We start from the raw sequence: 17,500 nt of genomic DNA, 5'->3' as shown, positions 1-17,500 counted from the left end.
CCCAACTTTGATTGGCTCCCACAAGTTTCCCAAGACAAATCTGCGATGCCCCTATAGCCAAAAATGTTCCATATGGCATGTTCTAACTGTGTGCCAAATTTCATGCTTCTTTCATAAAGTGCACGATTCCATCAAAATACTGCCCGAAACGCCTGCACTAATAAGGGTAAGGGACAGTGAGACACTACAAAAGATACAAAGCAACCCAGCATACCAGTCACTGCATCGCTGTTGAAATGTTGATCAAAGATTCTATTGTATTGTTTTCTATCTATGTAATATTGTGTAATTACATTTTGAGAAATGTACACTCGTCCCTGGGCATTATCACAAACTGAATAAAAAGAAAAGGAATTAAAGAAGCGTTGATCAACACGGTCCTTGATCTCATCAAGCGCATGTCCAACAAGCCAGAAAAATAAAAAGGAAAACTACTGTTCCTGTTCCATGTAAGAACACGGAACTGGCTCATGCAAATAATTTGATTTCCCCTGTTACAAGCAAGTACTGTGTGGAGAGTGAAGGTGAGCGGAAATGGTTAAACAACACTTGGTCATCGTGTAGCTTTGTACCTGCAGTTAAAGACAGATCAGCTTGTATTGTTGTGCTATTTAGTTGACTATGAAAACCGGCACATCTTGTTCGTATCTCTGTCACGCCTGACAATGTGGTTCCCCTGACACATCACTGTAACATCACAGGTGACATCACAGGTACATCATCCGTCCGGACGTGTACACTTTTTTACGATCTATGGTTTTTTCGCTCTGACATCACTGTGATGTCAAATTTAAACAACCCACCAAGTCTGTGAAAAAGAAATTGGTCAAAGTTGGTCCCATGCCAAAGCGCCCGCCCAGCAGTCTGCCGTCACCCAGGAGGATGTGTCGTACACGTGCCCATGTGCCCATGGTCGCTTCTCACCCTTAGGGCGTCTTACTAGTAACTTTGTAGATTTTGTAGCCACTACAAACATTGTGCATCGCTTAGTGTCTTTATGCTCCTGGCTTCCATTGACAATGAATGTCAGCCTATAAATGTGTCTGTTGTGCCGTGTTCAGACTAGCAGATACAGAGAGGGACAGAGAGCTATAACATCGTTTTAACAGCGTTTTTTTCTTCACACAGGCATCCGTGTTGACAAGGAGACTGTGGGGCATATTTACTAAGCATGACAGTAATTACCACATGGGGATTTACCAAGACTGATGTTGTCTCCCAAAAGACCTCTGACAGAAGACCATCTGTCAGAGAAACCAGTAGATAGAGAAAGATGAGGAAGGTGACGGAGAAATGTGTGAAACATTTTGCCATGCTCGTTCTGTATTGTTATCGGGAATCCTGAGGCACATAAGTGCATTATGTTTACACAGGATAACTGAGGCCTGATGTACAGTATTATTTTTAATTCAATTAGATCATGAATCAGAGAGACAATTCACTGAAATATCACAACACTGCAGCTAAAAGTGGAATTGGGCAGTAGTATCCATAAGCAGTGGTGAACAGTTTTCAAGTCCAGTACTTTATACTTCTCGTCAATAATTCATTAACTATAAGTTAAAGTTGCTCAGTAAAAATGTTACTTGAAAGTTAAAGTACTAGAGTAATTGATTTAGAAAATAGCTACCGAAGACACACTCGTAGAACCACTACTCTATGCAAAGCCCATAAAAAACATAGAAACGCAACCAAATCAACAAAATGGAAAACACAGTAAACATTCTGTAACACGGTAAACGTGAAATGAATCTCAAACATTGACTTGAGATATGGCCATGGGTGTTCTGGTCTGTCAGACTCATGGAGCTGGTCAGACTCAACACATTGTTTGTCTGCCACTGCCATTAGTGTCTTTTGTTTGAGTGAAATAAAGATAGCATAGACCAGGGGTCTTCAATGTTTTCAGGCCAAGGACCCCTTAGCTGAGAGAGAGATGGAGCAGGGACCCCCACTACCTGTTTCAATATAGTTTCATCATTTGATAGCACAATCGTCAGTGGATTTTGGATTCATGTCAATTTGTGTTTTCAGATATTTAACTACTTGAACCGTCCAAAAAACCCTTGTATTTTCACTCTGCTCCTTTTCCCCTCTACACCAAAGCTCTTTGACGAAAATAGCCGATCAACAAGCTCACAAGCTTGTAGATCTGCTATTTTTGGCTAAAGTTCTCTGAATATGGACGCTAGGGTTCAAGTGGTTAGCATAAAAAAGGAGAAAAAAAAGTTTCTATGACTCAAAGATTTGAAGGACCCCCTGTAGTAACCCTAAGGACCCCCTAGGGGTCCCGGACCCCCTGTTGAAAACCCCTGGCATAGACGCATGGAGCAATATGCATGAACTTGCTCGCCTGGGTGACATATTTCCACTTTTACATCAATCGCAATTGAGAGAGCAGGGTTTGAGCAGTTTTGCACTTTTGTGAAGAACGGCAAGTTATACAGGGATTTAGGGATTTATCAGAACACCCTGAGTTGCATTATGTACAGGGCAGGAATGTCATGGAGGCCATGAAGGCCATGGCTGCCGTTGCCCCTCAGTTTGGCCTTGTGCCCCTCAAAGAAATGGCATGGCCTGAGGCCACAGTGGCCTTAAAGGGATATTTCACTTTCAAAAAGGTTTTGGTCATTTTGTCGTCTACAGTAATCAGGCTTCATGAACACCCTGAACAGATTTTAATTTGCTTGATTCAGTATTTAGATATTTGATGTAAATGTTATTAGTCCTCCTCCTCCAGGAGGGGGGCCCCGGCCCATACACACCCATTGTAACTTCAAACTCCATTTTAACCATGATAGATTCATTAAAACACCCATTATTTTTCTGGTGACTCATATTACCCTCCTAATACGTGAGCAGGCCCTGTTGTTTTTTCTTTGATAACTTTTTTCATTTATTTCTTATATTTCTTTATTGTATTTATTTTTTACATTTTATTAAATATAAATTAAAAAAGTTATAAAAAAAAACAGCCTGCTCATGTATTAGGAGGGTATTATGAGTCACCAGAAAAAATAACGGGTGTTTTTGGTTAAAATGGAGTTTGAAGTTACAATGGGTGTATATGGGGAGGCGTCCTGCAGGAGGAAGACTGATAACATTTACATCAAATATCTAAATATTGAACCAAGCAAATTAAAAACTGTTCAAGATGTTCATAAAAGCCTGATTAGATGATAAAATTACCAAAGGTTTTTTTGAAAGTGAAATACCCCTTTAATGCCCCATCTGACTGTACAAATGTCTCTTTCTTGTCATGTAGACACCAGTGTCTTTTGTTGAGAATCTTGACTCCCCATCTTTAAACCAATCCAGTGACTTTGAATGGTGCAGGGCTGAGCATGGATCAGATTGTAAATACCATCTTCTACCACTTTTTGTGGTCACATGTTCAGATACTGGATTCTGATTGGCTTAAAACAGTGGTAAATCAGTCAACAACTTGAGTTGGCTCGTGGACCCTGCCCACTGTTGTGTTGCAGTTGTATAACTAAATAACCTTGCAAGTTACAACTGTGTTTTCTTACATTTATATGGTAGAAGTGGTAGAAAAGCAATTTACCATTCGAGGGTCGTGGGTTGTTTGGCACTCAGCTTCGCCTCGTGCCACAACCCTGAAACAGTGGTAAATCAGCCAACAACCTACTCCTTCTCATGGTAAATGGCTTACATTTATCTATTTCACTGCATATTAGGTTATCAACACTTAAATTCTTTCAATGAACTAAAATATTGTTTTATTTGATGGCCTTCCTGCCCTGGCATATGGCCTTTGTGCCCTCAAAAAATTACAACACCAAAGGCCAAGTGGCCTTGCTCCTCAAATGATGAAATTCCAGACCTCATTATGTATCAACCCAAACACACCAATGCTGCAGCCAGTTAGGAAATCGGGACAGCCTCTGTCTCCTTACTGTCTAAAAAGCCTAAAAAAGACTTTGTGAAACCACACACACACACACACACACACACACACACACACACACACACACACACACACACACACACACACACACACACACACACACACACACACACACACACACACAGTTTAACAGTTTATTTATGTCCACACACAGGGAAAGCCTACTGGGACACAAATATTTTAGGTGCAGTAAAAGTTACATTCACAAACTCATGGATATGTCCTCGTTATACAACACGCATGTCACTCAGTACTCCATGGGCACAAGTAGCAGCGGCTCCGCCGTATATGGCAGCCTTTCTGCCTCGTCTTTGGCCGTCTGTGGGTATATGTCCTAGGCTGGATCACCAGAGGAAACAACGTTCTTAGTCTTGCACTGCTGTTTGGTGTTAAAGCGCTCTCTACAGTCGTTCTCGTGTGCCTGGAAGGCCAGCCATTGCTATTCTGACTGTGTCTATTGCCTCTCTTCCCGGTAGCTGTTCACGGGGACCAGGCAGCGTCGGCTGTTGGTGGATTCCAAGGGTGAATAGTGCCTTCTTGCATGCAAGCTACATAGTCCACAGAAATTGGAAATGCATCCTCTGCACCTACTACATGGACGATGGTAGTTACAACTTTTAGCAACGCCACTTTTACTTAAAGGAGCTATAGTCAACTTTTTCTTAAAAACGGACGCTAAAATAAAAATTATGTCAAAAATATTTTATAAAAAAGATTAAGCGTCATACAGCCTATGTGTTTCTATTCAAAGATTACCACAAAAAGCGTAAAGTAATGATAAAATAATCATTTTGGCCATTGTCAGGCTGACTTTGTTTACGTCCCTCTTCTATTCTTTTATATGGATTGATAAGGGATGTACACAAAGTCAGCCTGACAATGGGCAAAATGATTATTTGATCATTATTTTATGCTTTTTGTGGTCTTTTTTTAAATAGAAACACATATATGAAGCTTAATCTTTTTTATAAAATATTTTCAAAACATTTTTATTTTAGCGTCCGTTTTTCAAGACAAAGTTGACTATATCTCCTTTAATTTGGCCAGCACAAACCTACAGACACTCTGTCTGTCTCCTTACCATCTAAAAAGCCTAAAAAAGACTTCTCTCGCTCACACACACACACACACACACACACACACACACACACACACACACACACACACACACACACACACACACACACACACACAATTTACTTTCCTATCAAAAGCACCCCAAGGTGAGTTTCAGATGCTCTAACTACTTGTGACTGTTGGTGTGAAGCTTGAGGGTGGGGGTAGAGGAAAGCCGAGGTTTGTTCACAGGGCAGTAATTGAAGAAGAGAGATGCAATGAAGACATGAGGATGGTGGAGGAGGTATAGATGAAGGCAATACAAAACCACTCAGAGAATGACCAAGAGACAGAAAGAGATGAAGAGGCAGCAGGATGATTGATTAATAGACAAACACAATAAGAGGAAAAGATTGGAAAAAGGGGGGAGAGAGAGAGAGAGAGAGAGAGAGAGAGAGAGAGAGAGAGAGAGAGAGAGAGAGAGAGAGAGAGAGAGAGAGAGAAATGACAAGACAAGGAGAGAAAGAGGGGGGGAGGCACAACCAGGGGTGTCACAAGGGGGGGGGGGGGGGGGGGGCTGAGTTACTAGGGCCCAAGGTTTATTGCTTGTAGATCTGCTATTTTTGAAAAATGTGCAAATATGGGTTTTTTGTGTACATTTGTACCTCAAATGTTGCTTCTGGTGGATCCCTGGAATTAAATATTTTGAGATGGGGGTCCGTGGCCAAATACATATAATTTGGGGGGTTCTTCACATGAAAAGGTTTGAGCGCCACTGACATAGAAAAATAGGTTTTTAAAAAAAACCTTGGAAGAATTTGAAATATTCAAAGAAAAATTTCAAAGAGATTTTTCAAAAATAGCAGATCTACAAGCTCACATCACGGCACTCTGTACCACGCTGTGAGCTTGTATATCTGCTATTTTTCAATAGTTAAAGCACAGAATAATGCGTAATAATGCACTCCCAGTCTAAATGGGTTAAACCCCCTCCCCCTATGAAGAACATTCATGGGGGGCCCACAGTGAATCCTTGTACCCAGGGCCCAGAATTTCGTGCGACACCCCTGCACAGAAATCCTCTCTCCTTAGGCTTTTGACTCTATTGACCCTATGCTGCTATCCTACCATAAAATAATAAGAACACTGTCTGTCTACTGAATTTATGTCTGTCTCATCCATCTTTCTCCTCAGTGGGTTGACCAATCGATCTGAACTTTGGCATGAAGGGAAGATTTTTCACTTTTCCCAAATTTAAGCTGTTTAATGGCATTTTAAGGGCAGGTGTTTCCAAGAGCGCTTTCCTCTTTAAAGTGGCGTGCTAGACCTGGACACACACGCACGCACGCACGCACGCACGCACGCACGCACGCACGCACGCACGCACGCACACACACACACACACACACACACACACAATGCTGGCAGGGAACGAAATAGCCGCCTCAAGTTCTCAAGGACTTTGATTTGAATGCATTGCAAGCATATCAAGCAGCAAACATTGACAAGGCTGGGCTGTGTTGTTGCTATATGTACTGTACATGTATGTCGTCAATAAAGCACTAAGCTTTAGTTACAAAACTCAGTCTCATCAATATGTGTTGGCAAGGAACCCACAGTAGCACTCAGCGCGCTGTACATATATTTATATTATATTCATAGGGCTCTTCAACGTTTTCAGGCCAAGGACCCCTTAGTTGAGAGAGAGATGAAGCAAGGACCCCCACTACCCTTTCAGAGATTCCATATAGTTTCATTGTTTGACAGCACAATCATCAGTGTATTTTGGATTCATGTCAATTTGTGTTTCCAGATATTTAACCACTTGAACCGTCAATACTTAATAAACTTGACCTTTCACTCTGTACTTGGTCTGCTCTTTTCTCCCTCTACACCAAACCTCTTTGCCAAGAGTCAGACTGTTTTGAACATACCATTATTCTCAATGTGTGATATATGATAGGAATTGTGCAATCTTAAGGCTGTGATTTTTGTCAAGGTTCATAATGTTATTGTATGTGTGTTGTTTTTGTTCTGTCCATGTATTTTGTCGTGTGTGGTGGCCGAAATGAGGATTAGCATCTCTAAATCTGAGGCCATGGTTCTCAACAGGAAACCGATGGATTATGCAGTCCAAGTGGGGATTGTGGGAAATGAGACTTTACTCCAGGTGAAGGAGTTTAAGTATCTTGGGGTCTTGTTCACGAATGAGAGAAAGGGAAAGACAGAGAAAGGAGACCAGCCGGAGAATAGGAGCAGCAGGAGCGGTTTTGTAGTCGCTAAATCGCACTGTGGTGAAGAAAAAACAGTTGAGCCGGAAGGCAAAGCTCTCTGTCTACCGAGCAATCTTCGTTCCTACTCTCACCTATGGTCTTGAAGTGTGGGTCATGACCGAAAGTATAAGGTCGCGGGTGCAAGCGGCCAAAGGAGTCAGCTTTGGTGGTTCGGGCATCTAGTACGGATGCCCCCTGAGCGCCTTCATAGGAAGGTCCTCGATGCACGTCCCACTGGGAGGAGACCCCGTGGCAGACCAAAGACCAGATGGAAGGACTATATCTCCAAACTGTCTTGGTCACGCCTCGGTATACTCCCTGGGGGAGTGGAGGAAGTTTCTCGGGATAAGGAAATCTGGTCAGTTTTATTTATAAAGCACATTTAACATCTCCAAAAGTTATTCAAAAACTTAAAGCAGTTGATTTCAAGATCAAGAAAAGTGAAGTGGAGTTTGGTGTTGATGAATAGACAGAGAGAGAGACAGAGAGAGAGAGAGAGAGAGAGAGAGAGAGAGAGAGAGAGAGAGAGAGAGAGAGAGAGAGAGAGAGGCATATAGGGATCAGGTTATCCATATAATAGACAGAAAGAGAGAGAGAGAGAGAGAGAGAGAGAGAGAGAGAGAGAGAGAGAGAGAGAGAGACAGTCATAGGGATCAGGTTATCATCAGGTTATCCATATGGCTTGTAGAGGAGAAACCCAGTAAGCCCAGAGGGACACAATCCCAGAATGCAGCAGTGTTCTGCTGAGGACAGGCCAGGACAGAGAAGTTTCAATCTCAGATGAAACAGTAGGATAAGAACTGCCTCTGACCGTTGCTGTGCAGCTTGAAGACGCGAGGAGGAGGGGAGGATGGAGTTAAAGAGAAGCAGAGGTTTGATAGCAGGGCAGCAATAGAGGAGGAGAGATACAGTGAAGACATGAGGAGGAGGTACAGATGAACAGAACGACCAAGGGAGAGAGAGAAAGACTTTAATCCCACCGATTAAAATCACTGAATGCACCCTGGTTAGACTTTGCTTTATTCTAGTAATATATATTTTGTACGTGTCTACATTTTTGCCCGTTTCACTCCAATGAACTTCTTTGCCTTTGAATGGAACTGAATAGAGAATGAAGGAGACAGAGGTGCAGGGATCAGGTTGTCCATAATACTGTAGCTTGTGGAGGGTGTAGAAGAAACCCGGGATGCCCAGAGGGACACAATCCCAGAATGCCGGAGTTGTTCTGCCGAGAACCCAGACTGGGATCAACTCGTGTCGCAGTCTCCTGACCCAGAGTGGTTGACGTCGTTTATTATGCAGTACCAAGTTCGGTATAGTAATCGTTTGTACAGTATACTGTACGCTTTATTCCAGAGATCTTCAACAGGGGGTCTGGGACCCCCAGGGGCTTCTCAGAGTTACTACAGGGGGTCCTCCAAATCCTTTGTGCGATAGAAACTTTTTTCTCCTTTTTTTATACTAACCACTTGAACCCTAGTGTCCATATTCTAAGAACTTTACCAAAAATAGCAGATCTCCAAGCTCTCAACGCCTCATGCTGCGAGGCGTTGTGAGCTTGTAGAAAAGTCTACAAGTCTACAAAAGTACAGAGTGAAAAGTCAAATGTATTAAGTATTGACGGTTCAAGTGGTTAAATATCTGAAACGGTCATGAATCCAAAATACACTGATGATCGGGCTGTCAAACAATGAAACTATACAGTATGGAATCTATGAACAGGTTGTGGGGGTCCCTGCTTCATCTCTCTCTCAACTAAGGGGTCCTTGGCCTGAAAACGTTGAAGACACCTGGTTTATACTGTATGCTTTATTCCAACTTGTAGCACGACCTGCGAGACTAGACTGCTCGGTTCAGCATGGGGGAACAAAAACAAAGCAACACCAACCAGACACATAACCGTGTTAAGCAAGTAAGCGTGTGTGTGTGTGTGTGTGTGTGTGTGTGTGTGTGTGTGTGTGTGTGTGTGTGTGTGTGTGTGTGTGTGTGTCAGGGTGCTACCTGGGGTCGGGGGTGTCCTTTAACGATACACTGCAGTACCAGTGTGTCTCCTTCTTTGATGGTGTAAATCCTCTCACTGATGTTGTCTTCCTTGACGTTACACGCTGCACCCGAGTGCACAATCTGAGCATTGGCTGGAGCTGTGCACACGCACACGCACACGCACACACACACACACACACACACACACACACACACACACACACACACACACACACACACAGAGAGAGAGAGAGAGAGAGAGAGAGAGTATAGAGAGTATTAGTCAAATATCTAAGGCATTAGTAAGCTTTTTCTGGTATTTATTCATATAGTGCCATTAGGTGTGTTTCCAAAAAGCCTTTTAATGCACATTAAGGCTTTTGCGCATAAATCTTTTTATGGAAACACTTGTCAAAATTCGAATAAACTTTGATTAATCACAAAAACATTTATGCGCTTGGAGGAGGTGGATTTTGAGGCTTTATCGAAAAAACTAAATGCACATTAGTGAATGGAAACGGGTCAGCCAATAAATGCGAATACATTAAGTGCTTCGCTGTGTTCACCTGGACCGCGCGGAGGTGCCGAAAGTCGGGGGGGCGAAGATTTACCATTCTGTCCATAACAGCACATAACTCGGTAACGGCGCGGAGTCGGCTCATGCGACCGTCGCTAATAATTCGAATGACACCTGCAAATGGAAACAGGCTAAATCCACTTTGTCTTAATGCAAATTTCTGATAATTTGCTTCCTATTTTGAATAAGCTTATGGAAACGCAACTAATGAAATGAAAAATATCTTTTTCATATCCGTGGTCATAATGAGGGCATACCTAACATCATCATCATCATCATCATCATCATCATCATCATCATCATCATCATCATCATCTTCGCATTAGAAGGGCAATATCAGTCACCAGAAACAAGGACATGCGTGTTAAATGGAACGGTTGTTCAAGTGCAGCTAAACATGCCACAATTAACAATAAGGCATTGCTCCCGTGCAGCTGACCTGCGGAACCTGGGAATATACCATTTTGTCAAGATGGGGAGAATAAAAGTGTGGAGAATATAATTATAATACCTTGTTAAAGTGACCATTTAGTTAAATTTAGCTTTTGTGGTTATTTTACTGTAATTTAACAACATAATAACCAGCACAGATAGACAAAGAGACATTCATGGATTTATATTTAAAAGTAACTTTTATTTTCCCCCCTGGACCCAGGGTATGGCAGCTGCATACCCCTGCCATACCCAATTGACGCCCCTGAGAGAGAGAGAGAGAGAGAGAGAGAGAGAGAGAGAGAGAGAGAGAGAGAGAGAGAGAGAGAGAGAGAGAGGTGAGGTGGGATAAGGTGAGGTGGGATAAGGCAAAGCCCCAGAGGGAGTTGTGGAGGAGGCGGCGGGGTGGCGGTGTCAGAGCAGAATCATGTGGTTAGCATCGATTCGCAGTGGAGAACAAATGTTTATTTGCATCTCGCCAGAGCTGTTGCCAAACAGACAGAGAAGGAAGTGCAGGGGCGTTGAGGGCCGGCTCACCTGTGACACTGACTCGAGCAGAAATAGCGCGGTGCATCCGCGGTGGAATGGTGTCTGAAACAGTGCACTGGTTCTAAATGTGTCTATAGAATGTGTCATTTCTCTAAACCAGTGGTTCTCAACCTTTGTGTCGGGGCCCCCAGGGGGGTCCCCAAATTATTTTGGGGGGTCCCCAGATGATTAACTTAATGTGCAACATTGTTTTCTCACTCAAAAGTAAACAAACCAACATAAAGTTTAAGTGTATAGAGGGTATCTAGTATCTACACATTTCTAAAGTGACAATTTAAGGACCTTTTAATACCTCCTAAAACGTTGAATTAAACATTGGCCAAATTGTCAAATATTAGAGGCAGAAATTGTGAAAATATTTTCTATTTTCACAATAGAACTGTGCTATACAAAATGTAATGCCTCAACTCTTAGTGCTTGTCAGGGTGGGGGGTCCCCAGTTAAAATATGATTATTTTGGGGTCCCTAGTAGGGTTGCAACGGTACTCTGTGTTACCGGTGTTACCGGTGAGCGAGCACAACACCGAGTACTTTACTTGCACACCGATAACACTGTTAAATAAAAAGAAAACGCATCCTCTGCTCTGCTATGCCCCGAGGAGCGCAGTAGAGATGTGACGTTCGCCAACGATTCCGCTCTTTTGAACAGGGAGGCCGGGAGCTGTTCCTTGTGTGAGAGTGTCGAGAACAAATTCAGAATCAAAGGATCATCCACGGGGCGAGGCACAACCCATCAGACTGCATGATGTCTCGTCCCCACTCGCAGGGCACGTTCCAGGAGACTAGTTGTGGCTTTATAATAGGCGGAAAAACAACGATTAGCCAAACAAGAAAACGCAGGGCTGTTAACACTAACAGTGTTGTTGCTTTTTTACAAAGCTGAATTTTTAATATGGTCGGATGGTTGTTGTTGTTATAGCTTGAGGTAGCATTGGCTGCTACTGAGTGCTCACAAGACGACAAGACACACAATGGTGGTTGAAACGGCGTTACCGATAACCGCGGTGTTGACACGGACAATATTTTTGGTGTTAAAAATCGCATACCGTTGCAACCCTAGTCCCCAGATAAAATATGATTATTTTAGGGGTCCCCAGTTAAAATATGATTATTTTGGGGGTCCCCAGTTAAAATATGATTATTTTGGGGGTCGCGGCCTGAAAAGGTTGAGAACCACTGCACTAAACCAGTGGTTCCCAAACTTTTTAGCCCGTGAACCAAAAGAGAAATTAGACATTTGCCCAGGGCCCAAACGAGTGAAAACGTATAGGTTCCGAACGGAACCATGTTTATTTAATACCGGAGGACAAGGTCCCCCATTGGGATATCAGCGCCATCTGGCGCTGCAACAGAGTAAAACTCATAAGCTCCCGTACGAGAAATATCATTTGTCGGTAGGGCTGTCAATCACAAACGAGGGCACCGCCCCGAGTGTATATAAGCCCTGCGGGCTATCATAACTTCCTCTAAAGCCGCACCTCTGCGCCCGCAACTAGCGAACCGAGGGGCTTTATTCTGGGGGACCTTGTCCTCCGGTATTAAATAAACATGGTTCCGTTCGGAACCTATACGTTTATTGTCATACCTCCAGACAAGGTCCCCCATTGGGACTCATATACTCCCCGAGAAGTCATGAACCGACAAGACTGTCGTGCACACCGACCACACCCGGAAAGGAGGTCCTGTCAACCGACGTGACCCCTTTCAGGACTGATCCGACCCAGACCCACAGGGCCTGGGCGTGTTCAGACAGAAAAAGACCCTGACAGACCGAGGCCTGCCTTATGCACTAAGGGCAGACACAGGTCCACCTTATAAAATTGCAATAATATAAGGGAAAAACTCAGGGTCCCCCCACGTATTCTAGAGACAGCAACATGCTATCTCAGGAAGGGGAGAGAGCCGCCCCACTACATAGTAGGAAGGGCAGCAGCACCCAGAACCGTATGCGCCATAGCAGAAGGCGCAACGTCCAGGTGATAGTAGGTCGCAAAGGTAGACGGCGAAGACCAATTCGCCGCTGCACAAATCTCCTCAATGGAGACACCTTTGGACAAAGCCCAAGAGGTAGACACACCCCTAGTACTGTGGGCCTTAAGTGCTTCCGGCACTTCAGACCCAGACCGGGTGTAAGCCAACCTAATAGCATCCACAAGCCATCTCGACAGAGTGGGTTTGGACACCGCTTTTCGTTGACGGGCATTCATGACCACGAAAAGCTGAGAAGTAGACCTGCTGTCCACCGTCCTATCACAGTAGGCCTTCAGGGCCCTAACTGGACAAAGACAATGAAGACGCCTATCCTCCTCTGATGCAAACGGAGGAGGATGGAAAGCCGTCAAAACAACAGGTTCCTTCGGGACCACTCGGTTCTTAGGAATAAAACTCAAATGAGGTTTAAGAAGAACCTTGGAGTCATTATTGAGAAACCTCATACAATCAGGGCTCACAGAGAGCGCATGAAGGTCGCTCACACGCTTAGCCGTAGACAAGGCAAGCAAAAGAGCTGTTTTGAAACTTAAATGTTTCAAAGAGGTCCTCCCAATCGGTTCAAAAGGTGCCTTGCAAAGGCCCTCAAGAACCACTTGTAGATCCCAAACAGGAAACAAGGCTCTGGTCACAGGTCTCAAATGGTCCACACCATGCATGAACTGGACCACCTCAGGGATTTTAGAAAGGCCTTTGCCTGCCACCCCCAGGTGGCAGGCATCAATAGCCGCTAAATAACCCCTCAGTGTAGAGAACGCCAGACCAAGGTCCAGGCGGTCCTGCAGGAAATCTAACACCTTCTGGGCCGAAGCTATATGAGCCACCACAGGTGGCTCCTGTAGCTCACACCAGTCCAAAAAGGCATTCCATCTTCCATCATACACAGCCCTAGTAGAGGGGGCTCTAGCACTCTGAATAGTGGCTACAACCATCGGTGAGAAGCCTGCTGCAAGCAGGTTCTCCCTCTCACGGGCCAAACCCACAGGTCTAGGCCCCGTGGGTCTGGATGGAAGATCTCGTCCCCTGCCTGGCGCAGCAGATCCCTGAGCAAGGGAAGCCGCCAAGGGGGTTGAGAGAGCAGTGGGGTGATCAGAGACCTCCACACTCCCCTGGATGGTGTCACCAGAAGAACCTCCTGGTTGGAACATCTGATCCTCTCCAGAGTGGGAAGAATCAGTTCCAGGGGTGGAAACGCGTAGAGAAGACCTTGTGGCCATTCGTAAGCAAACGCGTCCATCCCCAGAGGAGAAGGTCCCCTCACTGAAAAGTAAAGGGGGCACTTCGCGTTCTCCTGGGAGGCAAAGAGGTCGACTCGCGGTCGACCGAAACTGGAGAAAATCTGCCTCACCACCGCAGGGTGGAGAGACCAATCCTCGTAACGAGGCTCCCCCCTGGACAACAGATCGGCGCCGCCGTTCTGAAGGCCCGGGACATGGGAGGCTCTGATGGACCTCAACCGAGGCAAGCACCAGAGGGTCATCTCGCGCGCCAGCTGATCCAGCGCCCGCGAGGAGAGGCCGCCCTGTTTGTTGAGATAATACAGGGCCGCCGTGTTGTCCGTCCTGACCAGGACATGGCAACCCCGGAGAAATGGTTCGAAATGCTTGAGCGCCAAGTAGATCGCCATTAATTCCAGATAGTTGATGTGGTACTCCAACATGGCCTGGGTCCAAAGACCCCTGGCTGAGCGCCCCTCGTGGGTGGCGCCCCACCCCGAGCGGCTGGCGTCTGTGGTGATCACCTTGCGTGACACCACTTCGCCCATGGAGACCCCACTTGTCAACAACGCCTGGTCCCTCCATGGGACCAGAGCGTCCATGCAGACCTGGCTGACTGTCACCTTCCTGTACCCTTGCAGGGAAGGAATCCTGAGCGCCAGTGACCACCGCTGGAAAGGTCTCATATGAAACCTGCCCAGACGCAGAAGTTGCACTGCTGAAGCCATCAGCCCAGTCAACTTCATGCACTCCTTGTACCTGACCACCTGGTTCAGTCGGAAGGAGCCCAGACAAGCCAGAAACCTGTCCACCCTCTCCGGGGAGAGGCGAGCGGACATGGTGGCCGAGTCCAGAGATATTCCTATAAAGGAAATCTGCTGGGAGGGTAACAACATACTTTTGCCAAAGTTGACGTTGAAACCCAAGGCCTTCAGGTGTGACAACACCAGATTGGTATGGCGCGCCGCTTCTGAGCAGGAGGCGGCGGAAATCATCCAATCGTCTATGTAGTTCGCCAGCCTGACTCCCTGATGCCTCAGTGGAGCAATGGCTGCCTCGGTCACTTTCACGAAAACCCGAGGGCTCAGAGAAAGACCGAAAGGGAGGACCGTGTACTCGTACAGGCGCCCCTCGAAGGCGAACCGCAGGAACTTCCTGTGTGGGGGATAAATGAGGACGTGCTGATAAGCGTCCTTCAGGTCCACTGAACAGTGGAAATCCCCCTGTCTCACTGATTTCATCAGTGACTCTGACGTCAACATCCTGAATTTGAACTTTTTCAAGTGCTTGTTCAGAGCACGTAAGTCCATAATCGGACGCAGCCCCCCTCCTTTTTTCTGAACCAGAAAATAACGGCTCCAGAAGCCTAAACGGCTCTGGTCGCGTGATAACTCCACTATAGCGCCCTTGCGCAATAGTGAGCTTATCTCCTCCCTCAAGGCATCGGCCTTCAAGCCGCGGGCTCGAGTATAAATAACCTTGCTGGATAGGGAGGGTTTTTTCGCGAACTGTAGTCTGTAACCCCGCGTCACCGTCCGAAACACCCAGTGATTCGGATTGCAACGTTTCCATTGCTCTGCACACTGTGCTAACGTGTTGCTGAGCAACGGAGAAGCCTTGGGGTTGTACCGCCTGAGCGGAACTACTGGGCCGGGAGGGAAAGGTTCCATATCCGGGCACGTATCCGTATCCGCTAGACGCCGAGCCGGAAGGCGCGGAGTCACCGGCGGAAAGAGCGTTTCCGTTTCCGGTACGCTTATTTCCGTATCCGGTGGGGGACGAACATGTGACCTCCGGGCCGGAAGGCGCGGAGTCACCGGCGGAAAGAGCGTTTCCGTTTCCGGTACGCTTATTTCCGTATCCGGTGGGGGACGAACACGTGACCTCCAAGAAGCCTCGCTTGTTAATAATACATGCGACACACAACGTGGAGCCCGGGGGACAGGGTTCATCGCATAAGTAACATAATCCCCGGCTCGGGGAATTGTATTTACGTTTATAACCTGTGCTAAGGCCTTTATATGCTTCCTTGCGGGAAGACGAGGCCGACCCTGGGTGATATGTGTTGGCTTCTTCCCTGACGCTAAGACCAAACTCCTGTCCTGAACTAGAGTCGGCATAACAGTGCCGCTCGGTGGAGACAGAGGGGTATTGCACACTAGAGAGACTATACCACTGTGAATAGGAATTAGCTTGTCTGGGAACATTTTGCAAAGAGAAATATTCTGCTTGTAACCTGTCTGCATGACTGGGGGAAGCGATATTATCTGAGTGGAAAGAAATTCCAGCCTGGACTTCTCTACACTGGTTAAATTCATGCAAAATGGGGTCGTCTGTAGTAAAGCAGGTGGGTTTGAAATAAACAGGCATTGTTTCATCAACACACTTTTTATTACAGGCACTGGAGGAGAGCACAGAGGAGGAATAAACATTGATTTCTTGGCATGAGAAACATAGTTTGTATTGTCCAAACGTCTGCGCTTGCAAGGGGGGGTCCCCTGAAATTTCAGGGGGACCCCGCCAGAGTCCAGTGTCACTTTCGCGGCGGCTTCCCACGGGCTTTGTGGGAGCTGGCCGGTATCCCGTGCCTGGGAGGGTGCCGGGATTGAGAGCGGGCCTGAGCCCCCGCTGCAGTGCGAGGGGGTCCCGCGGAGGAAGAAGAGGGGGTCCTAGGGGGATTGTTCTGTTTCCCCTGCTTGGAGGAAGAGTGCCCCCTGTCAGCCTGACCAGGGGCCTTGCTCCGTCCCTGTCTCTTTTCCTTTCTGGGTACCTGGGGGTCCGTCGTGGCTCCCAGGAGCTCCAGAGTGATCTTCTTATCCGCCACCTCCTGGCGGAGAAGCTCCAGTCCACCGCCCATGAGGAAGGTAGGGTGGCCGGGGAGGTCTTGCAGGATCTTCCCGGTCTCCTCTCCAGAACTGCCAGGACACTGTACCTTGTCTAGCCACCTGGCACGTTCCGCCTGGATGCAATAATCCATGCCATGTCCAAGCCACTCGATCGCGTGGACATTCAAGTCCATCAGCATGCGCAGCGACTTGTCCATTTCCTCCACCAACACGTCAGGCACCTCCCGCATCTCGCTGAGGAGGCGCCTGGTGGAGGAAAGCAGCAGCTGGGTGGCGTTCATCGTCCTGGCTGCCAGCGCGGACGATCCGTAAGAGTTCCTCACCCTTGAAGACTGCTTGTCGTCAAAGGGGATGGCAAACCCAGGAGGCTTCTTACCCACGGCCAGATTGAGGGGAGGCCGGCCTCCAGGACCGGTCCGCTCATGGTTGGGCTTGAGGCTCCCTACCAGGGACTGGGCCATCAGCTTGTCCATGGGAGGGCACAAGGGGATTCCCGCCTTCTCTGAGTCGCGGTAATCGACCAGGAAGGGGAGCTTGGGGGGGTCCTTGTGTGTAGTCCAGGTTGAATGCAGGGCCTCTGCAAAGCCTGGGACTAGTGGTAGCTTTTCCATCCGACGCGGGGGAGAGGACTCCAAATCCTGGCCCAGGAG

At 46.7% G+C, this 17,500-nt stretch overlaps 1 protein-coding gene across 1 annotated transcript in view; it reads right to left on the bottom strand.

Annotated features, from left to right (window-relative positions):
* The window catches only part of LOC308288035 (MAM domain-containing glycosylphosphatidylinositol anchor protein 1-like), a gene marked incomplete at both ends in the record, with an annotated part of 257,477 nt that overhangs the window by 190,550 nt on the left and 49,427 nt on the right, over nucleotides 1–17,500 (bottom strand). The window contains 1 exon segment of the mRNA XM_080729379.1: nucleotides 9,259–9,398. Coding sequence (XP_080585505.1) covers nucleotides 9,259–9,398 — 140 coding nt within the window.

Source organism: Nannobrachium achirus (assembly GCF_963921795.1).
Source record: "Nannobrachium achirus genome assembly, chromosome: 7".
Lineage (NCBI taxonomy): Eukaryota > Metazoa > Chordata > Actinopteri > Myctophiformes > Myctophidae > Nannobrachium > Nannobrachium achirus.
Note: the sequence above shows the minus strand (reverse complement) of the source record. Positions and strands in the feature narration are given on the sequence as shown.